The sequence below is a fragment of the Podarcis liolepis genome, assembly GCF_965112155.1.
Source record: "Podarcis liolepis genome assembly, chromosome: 5".
NCBI lineage: Eukaryota > Metazoa > Chordata > Lepidosauria > Squamata > Lacertidae > Podarcis > Podarcis liolepis.
The window spans coordinates 68,102,240-68,124,533 of NC_139556.1; the positions used below are offsets into that span (position 1 = coordinate 68,102,240).

The 22,294-nt window shown below is 46.0% G+C and overlaps 1 protein-coding gene and 1 long non-coding RNA gene across 10 annotated transcripts in view; both read right to left on the minus strand.

Annotated features, from left to right (window-relative positions):
* The window catches only part of LOC310708387, an 87,630-nt gene that overhangs the window by 46,450 nt on the left and 18,886 nt on the right, over positions 1–22,294 (minus strand). The gene's annotated exons all lie outside the window — the stretch shown is intronic.
* CROCC2 (ciliary rootlet coiled-coil, rootletin family member 2) overlaps positions 1–22,294 on the minus strand; it is an 83,129-nt gene that overhangs the window by 45,622 nt on the left and 15,213 nt on the right. For all 9 annotated transcript variants that reach the window (XM_083506273.1, XM_083506280.1, XM_083506277.1 and 6 more), the window contains 14 exons: positions 21,166–21,272; positions 19,790–19,949; positions 16,351–16,457; positions 14,843–15,040; positions 12,689–12,785; positions 12,399–12,488; positions 11,604–11,819; positions 10,687–10,886; positions 9,074–9,256; positions 8,540–8,684; positions 5,861–6,007; positions 3,436–3,666; positions 1,458–1,651; positions 786–913 (listed from right to left, as the gene is read on the minus strand). In XM_083506273.1, the coding sequence (XP_083362399.1) occupies positions 786–913; positions 1,458–1,651; positions 3,436–3,666; positions 5,861–6,007; positions 8,540–8,684; positions 9,074–9,256; positions 10,687–10,886; positions 11,604–11,819; positions 12,399–12,488; positions 12,689–12,785; positions 14,843–15,040; positions 16,351–16,457; positions 19,790–19,949; positions 21,166–21,272 (2,203 nt within the window). The remainder of the gene's footprint in view (positions 1–785; positions 914–1,457; positions 1,652–3,435; positions 3,667–5,860; positions 6,008–8,539; positions 8,685–9,073; positions 9,257–10,686; positions 10,887–11,603; positions 11,820–12,398; positions 12,489–12,688; positions 12,786–14,842; positions 15,041–16,350; positions 16,458–19,789; positions 19,950–21,165; positions 21,273–22,294) is intronic.

Sequence of the window (22,294 nt, forward strand, 5' to 3'; positions counted from 1 at the left end):
AGATCCTTGGGCAACTCTTCAGTATAGGCAGCGACAACAAATTGTTTCTTCAACAGAGGGCACAATTCAGCAAGCATTTTTTAAGAAAGCGGCTTTAAAAGTCTCTTGCCCCCACACTGCTTTTTATAAAATATCATTTTTATAAATTGTATTTTTGCACTGATATGTTTTATTGCATCTGGCTTTATATATGTGGTTTTAACCAAGTTGTAAGCCATCACAAAAAGATAGGATAAAACAAGTAAGTCTGGAAACCTGTTCACTGGCTGATCTTAATGCAAAATTATGTTAAATGGTAATTTGAATGTGTATCACCAATAACCAGTTATATCATCATCATCATCATTTAGTATTTGTAGCCCACCCATCTGGCTGGGTTTCCCCAGGCACTCTGGGAGGCTTCCAACAAAGATTAAGAATACATTAAAATGTCACACATTAAAAACTTCCCTGAACAGGGCTGCCTGTATAGTCAGGTATAGTCAGATAACAGGTGAGATGGTTTTTTTAAAAAAATTATTGGGCATTTTCAGTGGTATCCCAACCACTTAACAATGGCTGTATACATACCATACATTTAAAGCACATGTCTTCCATCAAAGACTCCTAGGAACTGTATTTTACCTTTTACAGAGCTATGCTTCCCAACACTCTTAACAATCTAGTTCCCAGAATTCTTTGGGGGAAGCCATGTGCTTTCAATGTATGGTTTGTGCACACCTTAATAATTTAAAGGGAAGATTCCATGGCGTTTTGAATCAGACTGAATAATGTGTGTACTATACCTTGAAGAGCCTTTCTGGCAAGCTTGATGCCTTGGTTCTCTCCTTCTAGTTGCTCCTTGCGAGCTTCCAGCTGTGCTGCCAGTTCTTGTGCCTCAAAAAGGCTGGTTTCCAGGGACTCCTTCTCCACTCTAAAGCACATCAGGAAATAATCAAGGCCAGTCAATTAAGCTGTCAATGCCTGGATTCTACAGGCATCTATTTATCCACTACCCCAGAAAGCTTGTTGGCACCAATGATCCCCATCCACCACAGGTACTCTGCCAGCCCTGCTCATCCACAGGAAGTCTAGAGATAAGGAAATGTGCAACAAATAAAAGGGCACCTGCCTTCAGGTTTACACTTAGCTAGCTTCCCATGCTTCTCATTTAGCGCAGAAGCACTGAACTGAGGGGCATAGGCAGTTGCTGCCTGGACAGGCCAGAAGGGAAAAGGAAATATATATATTTGACTGAAACAAAGAGCAAGGCTGAAACCAAGACACTGAGCCTGTTATGAACTATGGTATGGTGTACAAGTGAAGCATATCCACAGGCTTCTGCTTTAAAACAGGGGGGAAGCAAGGCTTACCTGGCTTAGGCTGCATGACTTTGCCTCATGCCACCCCTCCCTTAAGTTAATTTGCAAGCCTGTCTTCAGGAGACCACCAGTTGTTTCATAGCCGGTGGGCATTACCTGAGAGCATCTGCCTCCTCTGTTAACAACTTCCTGTGCCTCTCCAGCGCAGTGAGCTCCACAACCACCTGTGCCTTTTCCTTAGCCATGTCTTCCTTCTCCTGCAGCGTACGGAGCAAGGAGTCTGCTTGCATCTCCATCTCTCGGTGGCTCTGGGCCAGCTGCTCACCTAGAGTTTGCTTTTGGCTGTTCAGCTGGCAAAAAGCAGAGGGAAGTGTATGAGAGAGTAAGAGCAGGAAATTAAGAGCCTAATTAGGATCCTGGCTCCACAACCCTGTAAACTGGGGTGGCGGGGAGGCTCCTCCAAGTGTTGTTAGACTTCAACTACCATCAGCCCTGGGCAGCATGGAACATAGGAAACCTCCTTCTACTGAGTCAGAACACTGATCCATCAGGCTCAGGACTGCCTACACTGACTGGCAGAAGCTTTTCAGGATTTCAGAGAGTGTTCTCTCTCCCATACTGACCTGGAGATGCTGGGGCCTGAACCTGAGGTCTTCTGCATGCAACATAGTAGCTGGACCATTGAGCTACAGTCCTTCCGCTCAGGGGTCAAAGACGACGGCTGAGGAGTTGTCATCCAACAATGTATGGAGAGCCACCAGCTTTCCATCCCGGATATAAACCACTCCTCTTAAGGGCAGTAGTTTGGCAGAGCTGTGCCTCTGTCAGGGACTGGCAGGGTGCTGAGGAGTGCGTGGCAGGTGCCACAGGGTCAGAGGCTGCCCCAGGGGAAGGGGACAGCGATTTATGGGGTTTGGTGCCTCCTGTGAAGCAGCACTCAGGGCTGGAGGGAGGGAAGAGTCTGAGCAGAAGGACACTGTGTTAAAAAACCACAGGGGCCGTATTTGAATAGTAGAATGCCTGGCATCTGGTGGGCGGAGCTTTTGTGTTGTGCTCCGGAATTGGCCCCTCCTTTCAGGTGTCTGACAGGAGGATTGATTTTTTATTTTATTTTAATCACCCCACCCTCCACCACAGAGAGAGGGGAGGGGGTGAAGGACACAGGTCAGGAACTGGGGCTGGAGCAAGGGCAGGAGTGTATGAGAAGTCGCAGGTTGCTTGTGCTCAGCCCATCAGATGCCGGTCCTTAAGGTCAGGTGGAGGTGTGGTTATGCTGTTGCTCGACCAGTCCAGCTCAGAACACCAGCCTGGGGAGGGGATGCCAGCTACTGAAGTCAGCAGAAGCGTGTGTGTGTTCTCTGTGCACCTTAGGAACTACCGTAAGTGTGTGCTTTGTCAATAAAGAATTAAACTACCAGCTGTCTGTCCTCCTTGGGCTGCGTGTGCTTAGGACAGCCTCTGAACTCAGTGGTTCTGCTGGACAGGGATCCCAAAATGGTTTGTTTGGATCAACTGTATTGCAGAAGCTTTGCCGAGTGTATCGCCAAGATGCGCTCTTGTGTCAGGGCCAACCTAGTTACTATGAACAACCATCTGAATCAACAAGTGGCGTTTCTCACTGGAACCTTTCTCATATTATATTCTTATATTTATTTATAAAAGTCTTTTTATATCGGAGTAACAGATCCAAGCACAATAATGCTCGAGCAAAAGTTATATCTCTACTGTGATCAGAGCTAAATTGGCAACTGAAATGCAATACTGTATAATGCTTTCAACACATCAAACCTCCGCATTTCCAGCAGATCAAACCTGCCAAACCAATATGTTAGCAATCATTGGGGTTGCGGGGTGGGGGGTGGGGAATGCCAAGTGATGCACTCCCACTTCCCACAACTTTTGCAACCAGGAAAGCAACCGAAGGGCCAAGTTTTTGTAATTCACATAAATTACTCCAAATCTCATGTTTGGCTGCTACAGAAAAGACTTAGTGATCTATCGTGCCCCATTTGTCCCCTCCCCAGCAGAGTACTCAACCAGGAAGACAAAAATTATCCCAAGTCCTCTCTTATTCACATCCTTACTGTATCCTGAGGCAATGAAAAGGTACTGTGTTCTGCCCTCTGTTTCATACCTGCATTATTTGGTCCTGAAACTGGATTCTCTCCCTGTGGAGCGAGGCCACTTCCCCTTCCAGTCTCTCCTGCTTCTCTTCTGAGGCCTTGCAGCTCTGTTCCAGCCCCTGCTTCTCTGCCCTCGTGCGCATCAGTTCTTGCTCCAAGTGCGCCAGCTGCTCACGCCAACTGGCTTGTTCTTGTTCCAGCTCCCGCTTCCTATTTGAAAGCCTGCTCTTCTCCTCTTCAAGCTGCACAACAAGAGGAAAGACGGGGGTTTGCAGGCTCTAGAAGGGGCGGGGGTGGGGAGATGATCCAGCAGGAAAACAAAAGGTGGACTAGCCTTGGCGGAAAGGGAATGAGGATACATCCTTATAGCAGTTTTCATCAGAATTTTCCAACACCCCGACTTGTAGTTTGTTTGGGGGAAGTAACTCATGAGTTCAGATATACATTATAGCAGTGTGCCAACAGAAGGAGTGGAGTGGAGCAAAATGCCTGCAGTTTCAGCAGTGTGCACCAGCATTCACCTTTAAACCATAAGTTTAGTTTAATTATTGTTTGAGGTGACATGCAAACGAGGCCTAAATGTGACATAAATTGTGTGAGTGCAATTAACACATTTTAGAAAACCTAAACGACAGTCGCGGGGCAGGGGAAGAGGGGCAATCAGCAGTGAGACCACAAGATACGGGAAGTGTTTATCCTTCTCCACTTGTAGTCTAAATGAAAATTGGCTTCCCAAGCTGCTGTTTGAAGAAGGAAGGATGCCTCCCCATTTTCTGCAGTGTGTGTGTGTGTGTGTGTGTGTGTCTTCGGTTGCTATTCACAATTTTAAAAATATGCACATTAATTGGATTCAGCCCATTAAAAGCACATCTAGATTGAACCAAACCTCCTACCATCAGTTCTCATTCTGCTCCCTCTGTTTGGGCCTGGTTTCGCTCAAATACTGTACTCCAAGGGACATATTTAAGCACTGTAATCAAAAGGACCTTCTAGTAAAGTAGATCCACTTAAACCAGCTCACTTTCTGATTCACAGTTTCAACCGTGCAGAAACTTTGGGGGTAATTCTGGACTCCAGATTTTCCTTAGGTTTTCTTTTGCTTCCCTTCCTTACCCGCCCCCGCCCCCCACTTGCACAATTCAATGGTGACAGGAAAGGTTTTGCTTTACTTTCTCCCCAAATGGAGCAGGCGCTTCAATGAGGGCACAGTCTTGAAGGCTACGATAGCAGTGCTTGGGTGAATTTTCCCATGTGCTTGTTGTAGGCCGCTTACAAGCTTCCATTAGGCAGCAATAGCATGCTTGAAGGCTTCCGGAAGTTATAAATGCTGTTGGCATAAGCTGTGGAGTGTGTGAGCACTCTTGAGTCCCCCCCATTTCAGGCCTCACTGCAAGTTACAAGCTCTTGGCGGTTACAAGCCCTGCAGGGATGATGGTGCTCATGAGGCCGAAAGCTTTCTGGCACACCATGGGTTTAAAGAGGCTGACAGGAAAGTGTGCATTTTGGCAGCCAGCGAAACCACTGAGGAGAGCTTTGTTTGCTCTGAGCAAGGGACACTCAGGGACTGACAGGCAAACCGGGATTCAGGGCATGCTCTTCCAAGAAATGGCTACCACAGTTTTAGGATAAAAAAAAGCTTAGGCTAGGACTCAGGGCAGTTGTATTTTGTTTTCGAATTTGCATCTGACAGGGCCAAAGAAGATGAGACAACAGAAGTCCATTATTGGATCTTCCATATTTTTACACTTTTGTAGAAAGTGATGGTAGTGTGTGTGTGTGTTGGACTGGGACCCTGGTACTAAGGAAGGAGAGAATTAGCTCTCTCCAACACATACGCTGTTTTCCTGATGATCACCCCCCTTCCCCAGTTGCTGTTTGCCCTATTAGGGAAAATGTACAGTATCATACAAAAATGCTATACTCACAGGATAAACAATAGCTTCAGGGAGTTTTCACAGGTATGTTGGCATTGTGAATGGGGGTGAGAGGGTAACAGACCCTCTCCCAGCAACAAAGTCCCAATTCAAGATCCCTACTCCTCCCCGCACCTTGTAGACAGCTGTTTTTAACATTTTACACTAATGAGAGATTCATTTATATTCTCCTTTAGTTTAACTCTCATTCTGTCATAAGGCAGAGACAGCACTGCTCGAAGGTTTCCTACCATCTTCCAAACACAACTAGAAGTGATAATTTTCAATCTTGGGCTCTGATAGATCATTTCCAGCATGCTGTTTGAAGCCCTTAAGGTGATTGCTATACCAGGGGTACAATCTGTTATCTCATCCTCCACCACAATTAAAGCTGGCTCAAATCCTCTGCCAGAGGTAGTTGACTCCACTTGCCCAATGGTAGGGCCATCTGTGCCTACATGCTCACATAAGCAGCGGCTATACTCAGCTACACCATCTGCTACAGCCTGGCTGTCTTTGTTACCTGTAGAATTATGCGGTTGAGGCTGACTTTGTCATGAGCCAGCCCTTCGTTAAGAGCACCCATCTTGGCTAACGAGTCTCTCAGCACAGCTTCTTCCGATTTCATCTTGTGTATGGAGAGCTCAAGGTTAGCATTAGTGGCTTTAACCTGAGGAGGAAATTGAGATACTGAATTTCACCTCCAACTCCAGGCTGCTTCCCCTTAAAGGCATAGCAATGGTGCCTCAAACGAGAAGCTATGCTTTAGGGAACAGAGATCCATAAACTCATGCCTAATTAACTTTATGGGGTAATCCAGATTTGACGATAGATAGGCAGCCTTTTCTGTGGAAGAACTGGGTCAGTTGTGGAATTTATACATTAAATCAGCTGGACGGCATTTTGGTTGTAGTCTTTTATATTGCTGTTTAAATATCATTTACTGAGTGCTGAATGGCAGCATCTTCAATTGCATCTGTTGGTGTCTATTTGTGGACTGTGTGGCTTGGGTGCTTCAGAATCTCCTAAATGGTTAGATCAAATTATTGGATCTTCTCAGAAAGCTAAATCCATGAATGCTGCTTATAAATGCTTATTGGATCTTCATAAAGTAGATTTTAGGAACTTGGGAGAGTTGTGGAATAGGTAATTAGAATGTGCTATAAAACCCAAACAATGGAAAACTGCTTTAGAATCTGTCCTGAAAGTTTCTCTAGATTTGAAATTGAGCCTGAGCCTGCCAAAAAAAAAAAAAAGTTGTTTCATGAATACTAGTCTCCACAACAGTTGTACAGGAAGACACGGTCCAATCCAGATAGATGCTGGAAGAGTAATGCTAAAAGGGCCTTGTTGAGGCATATGATGTGGGCACGTCCAGTGAGATATATTATTTTTGGTCTGAAGTTGCTGTCCATGTAAATTTTGCATGGTCAAAATATTTGATATTTGCATATATGCAGGTACTTTTAAACTATATTACTACAGCTTGGGGATTAATAGCAGGAAAACAAAAGTGAATGTTTTAAGCCTTTATGGCCAAGAGACTTACACTTCAAACCTCAAAGAATAAATACCCACTATCCATTATGTAGTGGTCTGACGACCTCCTCTCTTTTGCCACATTTGAACATTTTTTATTATTACTGTGTGTGTTTAAAAATCTATCCTTGAGGTTTTTTCTTTGTATCTGTATCTGTATCTGTATGTGGCCTGTGCCAAACTTTTTTAAAAGGATTTATTTGTCCATTCCACACTCAATTTAATACCAATCAGTGCCTTTAAAAAACCCAAAAAACCACACCCTGAAACTAAAAAAGGGAAGAGGGAATCCTTAGCATTTGTGCATACAAAAGTTAACACTATTTTTCGCTTTAAGATCAAGTCCATTACATAACCAGGCAATATTATGTTAGGAAAATATAGTTTCCCCCCTGAAAGTTCATTCTAGCCAAAGTGTGGGTGGCAAAGAGATCTGCTACTCACTTCAGCAGAGCCAATCTGAGCTGCTAGGGCAGTGTTCACAAGAGTGTTTTACCAAAATAGTTACTCATTCAGGGCCTGCCCTAACACTTTATTGGACCATGGCCTTGGCAGGCACATTATTTCCAAGAAAAGAGATTAAACTTAGCACACAGTTTACTGTTTTCAAATATCAAGTCCTGATGATGTGATGACATGCAATGGCACCTCACCCACAGTTCTGCTTTCCCCTTAAAACATAAGGGACCAAAGCTGTCAGGAATGAAATTTGGTTCTTCTAGAGTGCTGGACTGTCTCAGACTCAGTAATGCTGCCCTCCTGGCTCAGCCTCTGGGATTCACAGTCAACTGTCAGCACTGGCTATCAAGATACAGCAGCTATGATTTTACATTCATTCTCTTTCCCCTTCCTCCATACCAGGCACTAATAGAAGCCCACGCGGAAAGCAAATATTCGGTGACATTTTCCAGAGTAAAAGGGCACTGTGCCTTTCTGCCTGGCATGGCTTTGCAATAAACCAAGCTCCCAAGACTTTTGGCAAGGGGCTTTTCCATAAAACCTTGGAACCCAACCATTACAGATCTATGGCCTTAGCCTGGTGGGACAATACTAGCCTCTCCCTCCAGACTCCCGGGTACTAGAAGTGGACAGCCACAGGCTACCAGTTGCACTAAGCTGCTGTTATTATTACTTTGCATGTTGCCCAGGTAACTCTTATTATGGGGTGGCTAATAAACTGAATTAACGATGATTAAAAACACATTTCCTGAAAAGTTCAAGGTGGCTAAACAAGCAACATACAAAAACAGTAAATGTTTTACAACTTGTGCTTTGTACCTTTGTCTCCCAAGTCTCTGTACTTGCTGCCAGTCGAGTCCTGGACTTAGCTGCTGCCTGTTCCTATCCTTGACTTTGGACAATCCCATACTTTGTTCTTAAGGCTGTCGCCTCTTTTCTTTAATTGGCTTCCTTTCCCATCTGACTACACAAGACTATGCGTGATAAAATCCTTTTATAGCTTTTACAATGCTATATGTAATTACTTCACATATAGAAAAGTCAAGATTTTGTTTTCCTAGAAAAGCAAATAGATGCTGGGGGTTTGGGGGGCCATGTCAGCAATAGTTAGAAACATAAAGGGAGAGGACAATATCCTCAGTTAGGGCAACAGACAGGAGGAGAGTTATTTGGCATATGGAATGTGCCTTCTGGCCACCCTTACTTTGGAAAGGGCTCCGCTCAAGCCTTCCTTCGCACTCTCTAGCATATCCTTCTCCAGCATGGCTTGGTTCAAAGTCTCCTTGACTATCACCAGCTCTTTCTTCAGGGCAGACATCCTTTCCTCAAGCTGCTCCAGGGATCTTTGCCTGAGGAAGAAGAAAAGGTCTAACTATGACTTGCACCAACCAAGCCAGATTACGCTTAACTCATTGTGTCGATACACTTTGGGATGCCAATTAATGTCATTGGCGTTCAATTTTTTATTTCCATTATTACAGCTATCTTTCATGACCACATCCTTCTTGTTCCCCGACAACTGGCACGCAGAGGCTCACTGCTTCTGAGGCAGAATACAGCTATCATGACTTGCAGCGCTGATAATTCACACAAACTACGCCCAACATTATTAGCAAAGGCTATCTATCTGCCCAAGTGTGAGAATCTTGAAAAGTCCTGCCATGTCTTTGAAGACCAGCACAGAGAGCAGGATTGCCTTGCGCATCAAAGCACTAGGGACACAACTGCAGCACCTCACCCCCGCTCCAGCTCCTTCTTCGTTCTCTCCCTTTCCTTAATGACATCCTCCTTCTGTTCTTCCAGGAGTTTTCGCTGTCTCTGCAGCTCTCCATTCATAGTCTTCAGCCGCTCCACCTCCAGATGGGAGGAATCGAGCTGCTGATTCAGGCTTTCCACTGCCATTTCTGCGGCCTCCTTCTCTCTGGGGAGTGAAAAAACAGACAAAATATGAGCAACCTGGGGGTCAAGATAATGCACCCTGAAAACAGGCCCCCGTTTGTCTTGGGGTAGAAATACATGCTCTGCTTCCTCCACAAGATTTTAATGACCAACCACCACTTCTCTTTTGCAAGTAGGTGGGCTTACTTTCTTGCAGAGAAGGGGCAGGCAGGAGGAAGGCAATTAATCCTGCCCCACCAAAGGCCTTGAACAGGGAAAAAAAAGTTTTCCAGAGGCAGGGGACAAAATCATAGAAAGGAAGTGCAAAGCAACTAAAAGCCATCTATTCAAACCCTCTGCCAAAAGCCAGGAGTACCGAATGCTGCAATTCAGACCCAATTATGCTGTAACATGAAATGTATCTGCAGCAAAAATGCCTCTATCAACCTACCTGTCTGTCTGCCTTTTCATCTGTCCATCTATCCATCCATTGTATTTGTACACCCCTCGTACAACTTAGTGCAGCTTTCCCCAACCAGTTGTAGTCCAAAAATATCTGGAGGGCAGCAGGTAGGGGAAGGCTGATTTAGTGAATCTTTCAAATAATTTAAACAGGGGCAAGGAGGGGGAAGCTGTCAAACGTTCTTCTTTTAAATCCCCAACAAGGAACAATAGGCAGGTGCCACTCTATGCTACCCAATGACCTTCCTAGGACAAATTAGTTTCACAGATACCCTTTTATATGCGTCCAAGATAAATAACACCGCTGTAATACTGTTGGGGCTAGTGGGGAGAGGCATTTGATAACCTTTGGCAGCAACGAATGCTGATGCATGTTCTTCCCAAAGACATTGTTTCATCAACACTTTAAGAATCACTTTACATCTCTTTGGCTGACGACCACAACAGAAATGGGTGCAGAGGTGTGAAATCACATCATCAAAACAAGAGACCCCTTTTTGTTACTATGGAAAAGTGAGTTGTACAATATTCCTCATCCACCCACCAACCCAAGTCAAACTGTATCGTGAATGTGCTGCCCTTAGGTAAGCACAGGAGGCTGCCTTATATTGAGTCACACAGCTGGCCTATTTAGTTCAGTATAATCTACACACACCAGCTTTTGCCATTGTGGCACCTCCAGATGTGCTGGCTGGTGCTGATGGGAGTTGCTATTCAAAACATCTACGGTGACCAGCAGTGGCTCTCTAGGAGTCTTTCCCAGCCATGCCTGGAGATGCCAAGTACTAAATGCAACACATATGCTCTTATCTCTGAGCTGTGGACCCTCCTCAGATGTGAAGGGATGCAAGGCACAGGGAGTTTCCAGTCAGTGACGCGTCACTACAGAGGGCAATGGCTTCCTTTCTGAGACGCTTATCTGAAGGTCACAATCTACTTAACCACCTGAAGGACTGAGTCAGAGCCATGTCACTCAAAAGCATTAACAGATCTGAAGGCTCCCTCTTTCACCTTCCAAGCACCTCCACTGAGGCTTTCCAGCGTTGCAGTTCCCTCCTGCAATCCTCCAGTGACCGGGTCAGCTCTTCACATTCCTGCCTCTCTTCCTGCAGCCGCTGTTTTGCTGCCTGCGCTTCCTGCTGGCAGTCAGCGAGCTGCTTCTTGACAGTTCCCAGGGCATCCTGGCAAGACTCCAGCTGCACACGCAACTCCTGTTCATTAAAAAAAAAGAGGGAGCAAGCAGGAAACCCCTTCCACATCATACAACACCATATGCAGGGGGGGGGGATACCCCATTTAACAGGTGGGCAAGTGCTGTGATCAACACCTTCACTGACTCTGAGGAGCTGAGTCTCTATAGCCAGGGAAGCCGGATTTTGTAAATGAATACAGAAATCTGTGGTTTGGGTAAACCCAAAATGTGCAGAAGAGACATTGCATTCATATATCTGAAAGCTGGCTTCCCAAGCTCCATCATTTGGCTATGTTGCCTGCATGCACAAGGGATATGGACACTAAGAACCAGTGCAAAAGGGTGTTGCAGCTGTTACACTGACAAAGGCCAGGATTGGGGGGGGGGGAGTTCCTGTGGCAGCAGGTGCACTAAGAGCTCCAGGGGATGGTGGAAGGAGTTGCCAATTTCTCTTGGCGAAATCCAGCAAGGTCAGGGCAGTGTGGGTGAAGCAGCAAAAGTGCCAGATTTGGTGCACCTGCACAGCACCAACCTCACTGTCTCGCCCCTCCCAGTAAACAGCAGCAGTGACGCTGCAGCTGGGAGGCCATTGTTGCAGCGCCTCCTGGTTTCAATACTCTGTGAAATTTACAGTTTTATACATATTTTGAAATAACTGTGAGGTAGAAGCATTAGATGACTGTATCACTGTACTCTCTCTCTAAGATTTATAACTGTAAACTCAGGATATCCAAACCTGTTCATGCTGCTGTGATTTCTGGATAGCAGCACGAACTGCTTGCAGTGCTGCATTCTGAAGTGATGAAGGGTGTGCCCGGGATGGTGATACCCGCCGGCGGTGGGGAGAGCTGGAGCGCAGAGGGGAGGTCTGCCAGAGGGTGTCTTCCTCTGACGAGGTTCTTGTGCTTTCCAAGGAACCGAGTCTTGTGCTCTTGGATTCAGACAAAGCCAGCTAGGAGGAGGGTTGAGAAGAAGTGAATGCCAGTCAAATCAATCACAAGTTATTATACCGTAATGAGACTGGGGTTGAACTAAGTGGGTTCCCCACATCCCCCACCCTAACTCTGTGAGACTATGGTTGTAAGAAGAGACTGCTAAAGAGGCCTGGCAGATTCCATCACAGGTCTATGAGATTTACTGGGTCTGGATCGGGCTAGAGGTTTGTGTCTATAGGTAGAGACTTTACATTTTGGGTATGTTAACACTGCCGGCAGCCACCAATGATGGAAAACAAACTTAGCTCAAGTTTACAGTGGCTGCAGACTGCCCACCACTGATGCATGTCCAGAAGCCCAATGGAGGATGGTGAGTAGTGAGAGAGAAAGCAGATGGTGGTCTATAGGTTTCTCTCTCACTATAGCGCCCTTTAATTTCAGCTGGCCTTGTGTAAGAACTTCCAAGTGAATCAAGCATCAATTTCTACTCAAGTTAGATTTCTACCATCAAATTACACAGAGTGAGTCAGAGTTGTCTTATGAATGAATATATAACAATTTGACTGGATTACAGGGTAGGTAAAAGTTTCACACACCTTTGTGATGCTGTTCAAGCTATGTTGCAAATATTCGATTTCTTCTTTCAGGTCCTTCACCTCTTCTAGATCTCCAGTCTTACTGGCCTCCTAGTGTTCAAAGATAAGCAGTTTCTCAGAAATGGACATGGGGAAAGGGCACAGAAAGTATGAGAAGGCAGGTGTGTGTGGCAGTGCAAGCCAGTGTGTATGTATTAGGCTGTGCATTTTTGTGAGGATGTATATGTCGGTAAGGCTATGTGTGTTTGCCTGAGAGAGTGACAGAAAGGGGGGTTTGTGGGTACATATACCAATTTCTGAATGTCCATTTTTAGGGCAGAGATGGTCTTCTCTTTCTTTGCGTTCTGTTCTTTAAGTTTATCTCCTAACGTGGTCAACTCTGCAATCCTGTAAGACACAAACCAGACATAGGTGGCAGATTGATCAGGAGTGAAAACATATGACCTCAAAAGACTCAATTCGTCATACTCTTGGGATCATTAAGCCACCAATTCACACATCACATTAAAAAGATACATGGTCAGAGGCTGACAACAATTTTTAAGAGCTGAAAGTAGCTTCAGAAAGGCTTCCCTTCCCACTATGTATTGTCCTGGACAAGTTCACACAAAGACTGGGAGAAAGCAGATTCAGCAAGAGGTCTTGGGTTGATGGAGAGAACAGTCAATAAGAATCCAGATGGCGTGGAGCCAATTCAAGATCAAGAACCAATGGAGAACAAGAGCTGTCAGATTTACAGTCCTATAGTACCCCCCAGATATCCCAGAGAGCAGACATCGTTTTCCAATAGTTCCTAGGTCCCAGTTTGCCTTTACATCCTCTCTGGACCAGGCTATTCCTTACAGGCTCTGCCCCACTCCCCGAGGAGCAGAGAGCCTCAAAGAGTAGTCCTCTGGGCTAGAACCAAGCACTCCATTGCCTCTCTATTACTTCTTGCCAGTGGTACTGGTTGCAACTGAGAACTGCAACTGAGAACTGGGAAGTGTGAAGCCTTTGTTCCTGAGGGAGCTAGTCCCTTTGAGAATCCAGCTTGGGGACTACTATCTCCAAGGAACCCACCTTACAGGGGATGCTGGCTCGAAAATGCTCCTTGCTATTCAACTTGGGCACCACCATGCCAGCTTGCATCAATGGCTCTCCTGACCTGGCTGCCAGCTCTTCCTTTGTTTCAGTGCCCTGGTCACTGCTCATAGTTGAGATTGTGACATGCAAATATGTTTCTTTCTTTTGTCCCTATGCCACCTCTGGGTTACCGGAAGCAAACGCTGGGTATGCACAGACATCACAGAGAGTGCCCCCTCCATTAAAAGTGCCTTCCATTCTAAGAGAGCCAGTGTGGTGTAGTGGCTAGAGTGTTGGATTAGGACCTGAGGGACTAAGAATATAAGAGGAGCCCTGCTGGATCAGACCAATGGCACATCCAGTCAGCATCCTGCTCTCACAGTGGCCAACCAGTTGCCCATGCGAAGCCCGTAAGTAGGACAGGAATGCAACAGCACTCTGCCCACCTGCGATTCCCAGCAACTGACAGTGGAGGTAGAACACAGCCATTGTGATTTAGTAGCTGTTAATAGCCTTGTCCTCCGTGAATTTGTCCAATCCTCTTTTAAAGTTGGTGGTCATCACAAGTTCCATAGTTTAACTACATGCCGTGTGAAGGAAGTGCAAATCCCCACTCAGCCATGAAGAGCACTGGACGGCCTTGGGCTAGTCACCGTCTCTCAGCCTAACCTACTTCACAGGGTGGTTGTTGTCAGGATAAAATGGAGAGGGAGACAAGTGTGTACACCACCTTGAGGTTTTCGGAGGAAAGGTGGAATATAAATGCACCTTTGATAACAGCAGTAACAACACATTATTGTGCCATGATTCACGGACCCAGAGAGATGGGCTGTGTCTAATAGGTCATACTCAGGGTGGACGCACTGAAATCCATTGACTTGACTTGACTAACAAGCCCATTGCAATCGGTGGGTTGATTCTGCTGGATATAAAGGTAAAGGTAAAGAACCCTTGACAGTTAAGTCCATTATCGAATGATTCTGGGGTTGCGGCACTCATCTCGCTTTACTGACCGAGGGAGCCGACGTTTGTGCACAGACAGTTTTTCCGGGTCATGTGGCCAGCATGACTAAGCCGCTTCTGGCGAAACCAGAGCAGCGCACGGAAACGCCGTTTACCTTACCGCCGGAGCAGTACCTATTTATCTACTTGCACTTTGACGCGCTTTCAAACTGCTAGGTTGGCAGGAGCAGGGACCGAACAATGAGAGCTCACCCAATCGTGGGGATTCAAACCACCGACCTTCTGATTGGCAAGCCCAAGAAGCTCAGTGGTTTAAACCACAGTGCCACCCACGCTGGATATAGCAACGGGCAAACTTTTACCCCACTTTAAAAGCATGTGCCTCAAAGACCAGAGGCACCTGCGAATGCTCTTCTAACCTGGAGTTCAATTCAGCTTTCTCTCCATCCCACTGGCTCTGCAGCTGGATCATCTCCCGGACTTTCTCCCGAAGCTGCTTCTCCAGCAAACAGGTGGAGCTGCTTTCCGAGAGGCGCAGGTTGGAATCCAAGTTGAGGCAGGCGGTCTGGAGGCGGCGGGCAGCTCTTGCCATGTCGGTCCCTGCCTCAGCGAGACCTCTGGTAATGAGGGAGTAAAAATCTTTTCTCATTCAGCATTCCCACATTTTGTCTCTGGCAAGGCCAGCTGAGAGCCAGAAGTTCCAGTTGAAAGCCAGGATGGGTTCTATTTAGGGTTAGGCCGTAGGGGCATGGTTTTCAGATATAATAACAACGTAAGAAGAACCTGCTGGATCAGGTCAATGCTCCATCTAGGCCAGCATCCTGTTCTTGCAGTGGCCAATCAGGTGCCTGCAGGAAACCTGCAAGCAGAACCCAGGCACAATGACTGCTCCCACATCAAATGGGGGCGCTTTTTGCGTGGTCACGCACAGCCCCCTGGATCCCAGTGCAACTCCTGGTAGTTGGGGCTGACTTCATCCTCCCAGGCTGGATACCTGGAGGTCTCCGCCTACCTCAGCCAATCACCCAATCCTGCCTGGGGAGGTGTTGCCAGGGGATTGGCCAGGTAAGGAGAGGGGCCGTCTTGCCCACACAATAGAAGGTGAAGTTTACCTGCGAAGCAGCAGTTGGCTCCCGAGCTTCTCCCACCCTCCCCTCCCTCAGTTAAGTCTTCTTTGCAGATTAACCTCTTCTCCACAGGTATATAGGCGTTGTTACGTCAGGGTCGGAAAGGAATTTTCCTGCATTGGCAGGTTTTGCCTTTCCCGTAGCAGAATGTCACAACTTTGGCAGTTTCAGGCCTTGGGCGGAATCCTTTAGTCTATCTTCCTAAATGGGGGGGGGGGGGGCGTGAAGCGGTGACCCACGCCCCCCTTGCGGCGGTGATACCAGGGTTCCCTGTTAAAGGGGTCCTGAGGGGAGGCATTGGGCATTCTCCGAGAGGTTGTCATTGCTCTCCCGTCCAATGGTGGTGAAATGGGGGGCGGGCTCTCTGCTTGAACATATGTTCTCCAGAGCCAGTCCAAGCCCCACACATTCTGGATAACCCTGAAGTCTCCCAGATCCCTGGCTGGGGACTGGGAAGGATAAACGCCCAATGCCTGAGCCTGAAACTTAATAAAGTTGTGGCCAACTTTAATCCCATGGCACGTCGTCTTGAGTCATTATTCCGCTCGGGGGTCACCTGGGGTGGGGGGACTCCGCCTGTCCACGCAATACTCTGCTGTGGTTTCCAGCAACTGGGATATATTTTGCCCCTCCCCAAATGCTTCGCATTGGCGTTTTTGGAGCTGATGACACCCAATATTTTTAAACAACGAGGTCCCCCTATGAAGACATCAACAGCACAGGCAAATCTTTCAGGCACTTTCTAGAGAGCCCTCAGGATCCCTCTTGTAGCAGTGCTGCTACACTGAGGGAGAACCCACCTCTCCATGGTTGTGCGGAGCTCTGCAAAGTTGCCACGGAGTGTGGCGGCTTGACGCCACAGCAGCAGGATCCCACTGTGCTCGCTGCTTAAATAGGAACTGTAACTCTGCAAAGGATGACGGAGAGAACAGGATACGGACATGTCACTGGTCCCAGCACTTCAACATTTTATTAACTGAGAGCTGCAGAGAGTTACCTCCCTCCGACCCCCATTTGTATTACTCGCTATACTAAACCATCTTCCAAAATCTGTTCAAGGTCTTATATGAGTAAGGCAGGGGAAACAGAATGTTTTTGCCCCTGCTGCAGGCAAGTAGAAGTGTTACAGAAGATACTATTTAAATTTACCTACAACTCACTAGATTGCTTTCCTGGCACTTCTTGTTTTGCAAGCTGCGATGGACGTTTGGAAAAGTAAGGCAGAAAATGTTAAATAAATAACTCGCAACTAACCTTCAGTTTCCAATAAATAGTACTTTCAAGCCAGGCAGGGATACTGCTGCGTCATCCCCGAAACACACAACAAAACTGTTAAAATGCAAACCAGGAACTCGACGAAATGCTTCCTCTCCAAGGTTGTAGCGAGGCTGGCATCAACTCTGGCTGCGCAAATAAGAGCTCTGAGCTCAGAACTTGGCCAACGTATATATGAGCTAATATTTTGCTGTACACATGAGTATGTCTCAGTGCTTGTAAAAGAAATCTATACATACAGATTATTGTTCTGCAGTCCAAATAAATAAATAAATAACACCACCAAAGGCTTTGCTGTTTAGAACTGGAGTTTTCAAGGTTTCCTATTGGATCCAGACTCCTTCTCACAGAGGAGCTCTTTCATAATACTGGAAGAGCTCCAGCAATGCCTTGGTGGTCTCCGCTCCATAGAAGGGTAATCCAACAGCAATTTTAACTAGAGCACTACTACATCTGGTTAATAGGGTATGGAAATACTAAAGCAGTGGCAAATATGACATGATAGAAGTGTCACTGGGTTAAAAATGCCAACAGCCCGTTATGGAATCAGAATGGCCAAGATCACTCTGTTTGTTCTGAGAGAGGGGCAGTCAAAGAAAGAGAGCCAGAGAGAGACAAATGGCTTCTCAATCAGGACAGATCATATTCAGGGAGAACCTAGAAGAACAAAAAGCAGGCAATGGAGGGGGAGACTCTCCAAAGATATATAGACAGAGAATCAGTGAATTGTAGCAAAATATTCAAGGTTAGCGGGATGAAGCTGCTAAGATGAATGAAACAATGCCAACAGAGCAGAGAGCCAAGAAGTACAACTGACTCCAGTGTAACAATTCTCACTTCAACACTAATAGTCCATGTTGACCCAACAAGAAAAGTGATGGGCGAAGGCCAAGTATTACATATTTTGGTACACAGCTTGTTTACAGCCGGCATTTACAAGCAAGATAATTATGAAGATTGGGAATAATTTATCTTTGAAGCAGCAGAGTCAAGGACAACTTGGCCCAGAGGGTTTTACTGTGAGTGTTGGAACACTCCCCATTTTTTCTGGTGGCCAGGAACATCAGTGTAGTGATGTGGCATTAACCTTCTAGCAGCATAGGAGATATCATGAAATTTCAGGTGGAAGAAAGAATTCTGGATTTGTTCCTGTGCTGGAGTTTCAGCGCCATTAACCTAAGTAAGAGCCAAACAAGGGAGGATGGCAAAGAAAAAGGAAACCACAAAGGTGCTGGCATAAGAGAGAAGGGTTAGGAAATGGTGCTATTTGTGTTTGCAGTAATGCTAAGGCATAAGGTTTTGTTTAGTCAGCTATACTGAGCATGAGCTGTGTGCTGCAGCTTATCTGGATGAGGATGCAGAAGGACAGAGCAAGGTGACATCAAGCCAGCATGGGCCTATTGGTGGGACCAGCAGACTGGCTTCACCGATGGACCCACGCATATCCCTGAAAGCAATGACTGGGGCAGATTCCAGATAGTGAACAGTGTGGCAAGGTTACAATAAACTGTACTCTACGCATTCAGAAACAAACCCAAGGCAAAACTGTTGATACATGACAACAATTCTGAATTCACTAACCCTGTACAATGTTCGGTGCCCCTCAGTCTTGTAGATAAAACTCTTTAGCAGTTGGCCTGTGTCCTCTTCGAGAGGAGAGATGCTTATTCATTGAACCAAAACACACACTGCCTTTGCTAACTAGGAACTCTGCATTTTGCCAAATACAAATACTCTGCCAAACCCAAGCTGGATTTACAATGCATAATAAATTCAAAAATGCAGCGTCCACAACCAACATTTATTTTCTAGAGAGTTTATTTTGATCTGGGTTTTTTTTTAATGAGATAGAAAAGAGGGGACAGTAAGAGAAGAGGGAAAAGGAGCTCCCCCCCCCCCCGCCAAAGAAGGAGTAGGGGCCAAATTATACATGATTTTTATGCAAGCAACTAGCAATAGCATTGTTTGTTTTTAAGGTAAACAGCGGGGGCTGGGCTTGAACAGGACAATGTGGGTGGTGGGTGGGAGAGTGGGATTGAACCCTTTGCCGACACTGTAGTCCTGAGCCAGATCAGTTGCTCCTTCAATACATAACATGTTATATAGGCATTCAGAGGAAAGCTCCCACTGCCAACAATAGGACTGCAAGAAAAGAGGGAATACAGGCTATGGCACTCCCCAAAGGATTGGAACTGGAGAAATACAGTTGTACCTCGGAAGTTGAATGGAATCCATTCCGGAAGTCTGTTCAACTTCCAAAATGTTTGGAAACCAAGGCGCGGCTTCCGATTGGCTGCCAGAAGCTCCTGCAGCCAATCGGAAGCCGCAGAAGCCGCATTGGACATTTGAGGTTCCAAAGAACATTCACAAACTGGAACGCCAACTTCCAGGTTTGTGGCATTCGGGAGCCAAAACATTTGAGTCGCAAGGCGTTCGGCAACCAAGGCATGGGTGTAGTAATTTTAGCGCCTGCTAAAAACATTCCTGTTTAGACAAGCCTACCTAGGTGCTTAGAGAATAGAGGTAATTTTAATCACAAGCCTACCTAGATGCTTAGAAAATGGAGGTAATTTTAATCAGTTTTAGTATTTTAACTTTTTTCTGCTTTAAAATAGGGCTGTACATTTTTCTTGATTTTCTTATCTTTTTGTAAACCGCTTTGAGGTTTTTTTAAAAAAATAAAATATCAAAATAATAAAACAGCAGCCTGGAGGGACCATGAGCTGAACCAGTGAAGGTACTGAAGATGAAACAGCGATAGTTGACTCTGAATTTTTTGGAGTGCTGATCCTATGAACAGCCAACCCAACAAGATGCTGAGTTGAGCAAAGAATTGGTACAAAAAAACTCCCAGTGCCAAATCTGCTACAGGTGTATAGTACAATGGTGCAACATGAAGAAAATGGATTTCTAATCATTATGTTGCCTGGCATTTCAAAAAGCAACCAATAGGATATGTTGTACCTCCCTGCCCTTGTGCCACTGGGACTCCTTCTGTTCACTCCTCAGCCTGTGCACTTCAGCGGTTGCCCTCTCCAACTCCCCTGCTAGTCTTTGTTTTGAGGAGTTCATCTGGTCCAGCTGTTCCCGAAGAAGAGTATTCATCTGGGAAAGACTGGTGCTCCTAAGACAAAAAATTAGAAAGTCAAGGACAGTGTTTTCCTCCACAATCACAATACGGCACACTAGTTCTTTTGAATCCAAGAATTCCTCTATGTCTTTATGTATATCAAACCACATTAGTCAAAACAAAGGCTTTGTACTAAATAATAATAAAAATGGTGGGTTTTGAGCAAGTCCCACCCTTTGGGACAAGACCTGCCCTTATTTGTATGACATCAGGCATAGGGCAGGGAGGTAAAGGCTGCCCATAATGGCCTCATGGGCGAATGGGGAAGCCCAGTGAGCTGGAGGTTCCCCACCCCAGCTTAGGATAAAAGGAATGGAATATGGATCTGACACACCTAAAATATTGTTCATGATTTGCAGTAATAGATTCAGGGATGCTGCTACCATCAAATGAAAGTTCAATGACATACAGTTGTACACTTCAAATGGAACATTAATTTATACCATTCCTATGGATAAAATACCATGACCACAATTTAAAGAAATAGTCACCAGTGCGGGACCTCTAGCATACGAGTCTAATTATGCCCAGCATGGCTCCCAGGTGAGGCAAGGCCATTTCCTACAAACCATGGCCACCTGCCCCACACCTGGCATCCTGTGGCATCAGATGTGGGGCAGGATACAGTTGTCTATCAGGAGCTTAAAGGAACTCTTGATGGTGCTTTCAAAAGCAGGGACCTCTACCGGCGCTGAGCAGTTGCAGCAAACCTCTTTGAAGGTGTTCTCTCTGCCTCAACCAGCTGACTGGTGATGAAAGTGTGTCTTCAAAGGAGGCTACCATAACCACTGATCAGCTGATCACTGAAGAGCAGTATTGCCAGTATACAAATGTACCATATAAACCAGGGGTCTGCAACCTTTAAGACAAAAAGAGCCACTTGGACCCGTTTCCGAAGAAAAAACAACAACTGGGAGCCGCAAAACCATTGCGACATTTAAAACAAATACATCTCTGGAGCCACGATCTGACAGCGGGCGGGAAGGTGACGTCGGGACAGTGCGTGACTAACGCATGCACCGCCCCCATGTGACGTCACAGCCAGTACAGCGCCCACCACAGTGAGGAGTGTCGGGGCGCACAATGCGCCTCCTCCCCTCGCTCCCCCCGGAGCCGCAGCAAAGATGTAAAAGAGCCACATGCGGCTCCGGAGCCGCAGGTTGCAGACCCCTGATATAAACAAACCCCCTGAAGCAAATGGCAACCTCACCTCTGCTGCTCCTCTTCCAGGTGGATGAGAGTGCTCTCCAGCTCTGTATTGTGGTCATGCTCAAAGCGGAGTAAATGCGACTCCGTTGAGTCTAACCTCATCTGCGCCTAGAAAGATGACGGATTGTGCATCAATATTAAAGCAGCACACAGAATGATTGGCTGGCAGGAGCTATAGAAATATGTATGTCCTTACATATATGTTGTACAGCACAGAATCTGTTTAAGGCAATAGGAGACTTTCTCAGAATCCCGAAACTGCTTTTTAAAAATAAATATTTGGATTTGGGAGGTCTGTGATTGGGAGAAAAGGTAGGCAGCATTAAAGACAGCCATTTCCTAAACCCTCAGAAATAAAACAGGTTCTGGGCAGGGTTTTTTCATAGACGTGGGAGAGGTAATCATCCCACATAGCTCTGTATTTCTTCACATGACACTATCATGTCATAAGAATTCCTAGAGCCTAGTTCCTTCAGCTAAACTCTTCTCATGGGTAGTAAAAAAATGTGAAGCGAAAGAATATGATGGCAACAGGCTAGATGTGGATGGGAAGACTTTCTATCCTTTTTTCCACACCAGCATGTCATGTTCCCCTGCCCTGGTCACCTTTTTCCTGAACTACAAAAGCCCCAAATGTGGTAACCTTTCATTGCAGGGAAGTTGCTTCAACTACATGATCATTTTGGTTGCCCCTTTCTGCACCTTCTCCTGCTCAAATTGCACTGTGAGGCACTAGGGATCTCTAGTTAAAGCGTGGCGATAACTGCCTTTTAAGAACCGCTCCGTGTTTAGGCTTCTCACATATAATTGTAGTCATGCATAGGTTCCCCTCTGTGAATTATAATCCCCTCTAAACCCCACAGGCTTTAGCCTTATATAATATTATTACTCTGTTGTGAAAAAGGCTTTGTACCCAGAACGTCCTTCATAAAATAAAAGTACTCCACTGGTTGCCTATATGGCCCGTACTTTACACACACAAAACACCACCAAACTGGACATTCAGAAAACCAGTGGGAGTCTTTAAATGATATGAACTACACAAAGACTACTTGTACCATGTATGTCATTAGGCTAGGCTGTCTGCCAAGCGCTCGCTCCAATTAAAGGTGCATGGCGTGAGGGGACAG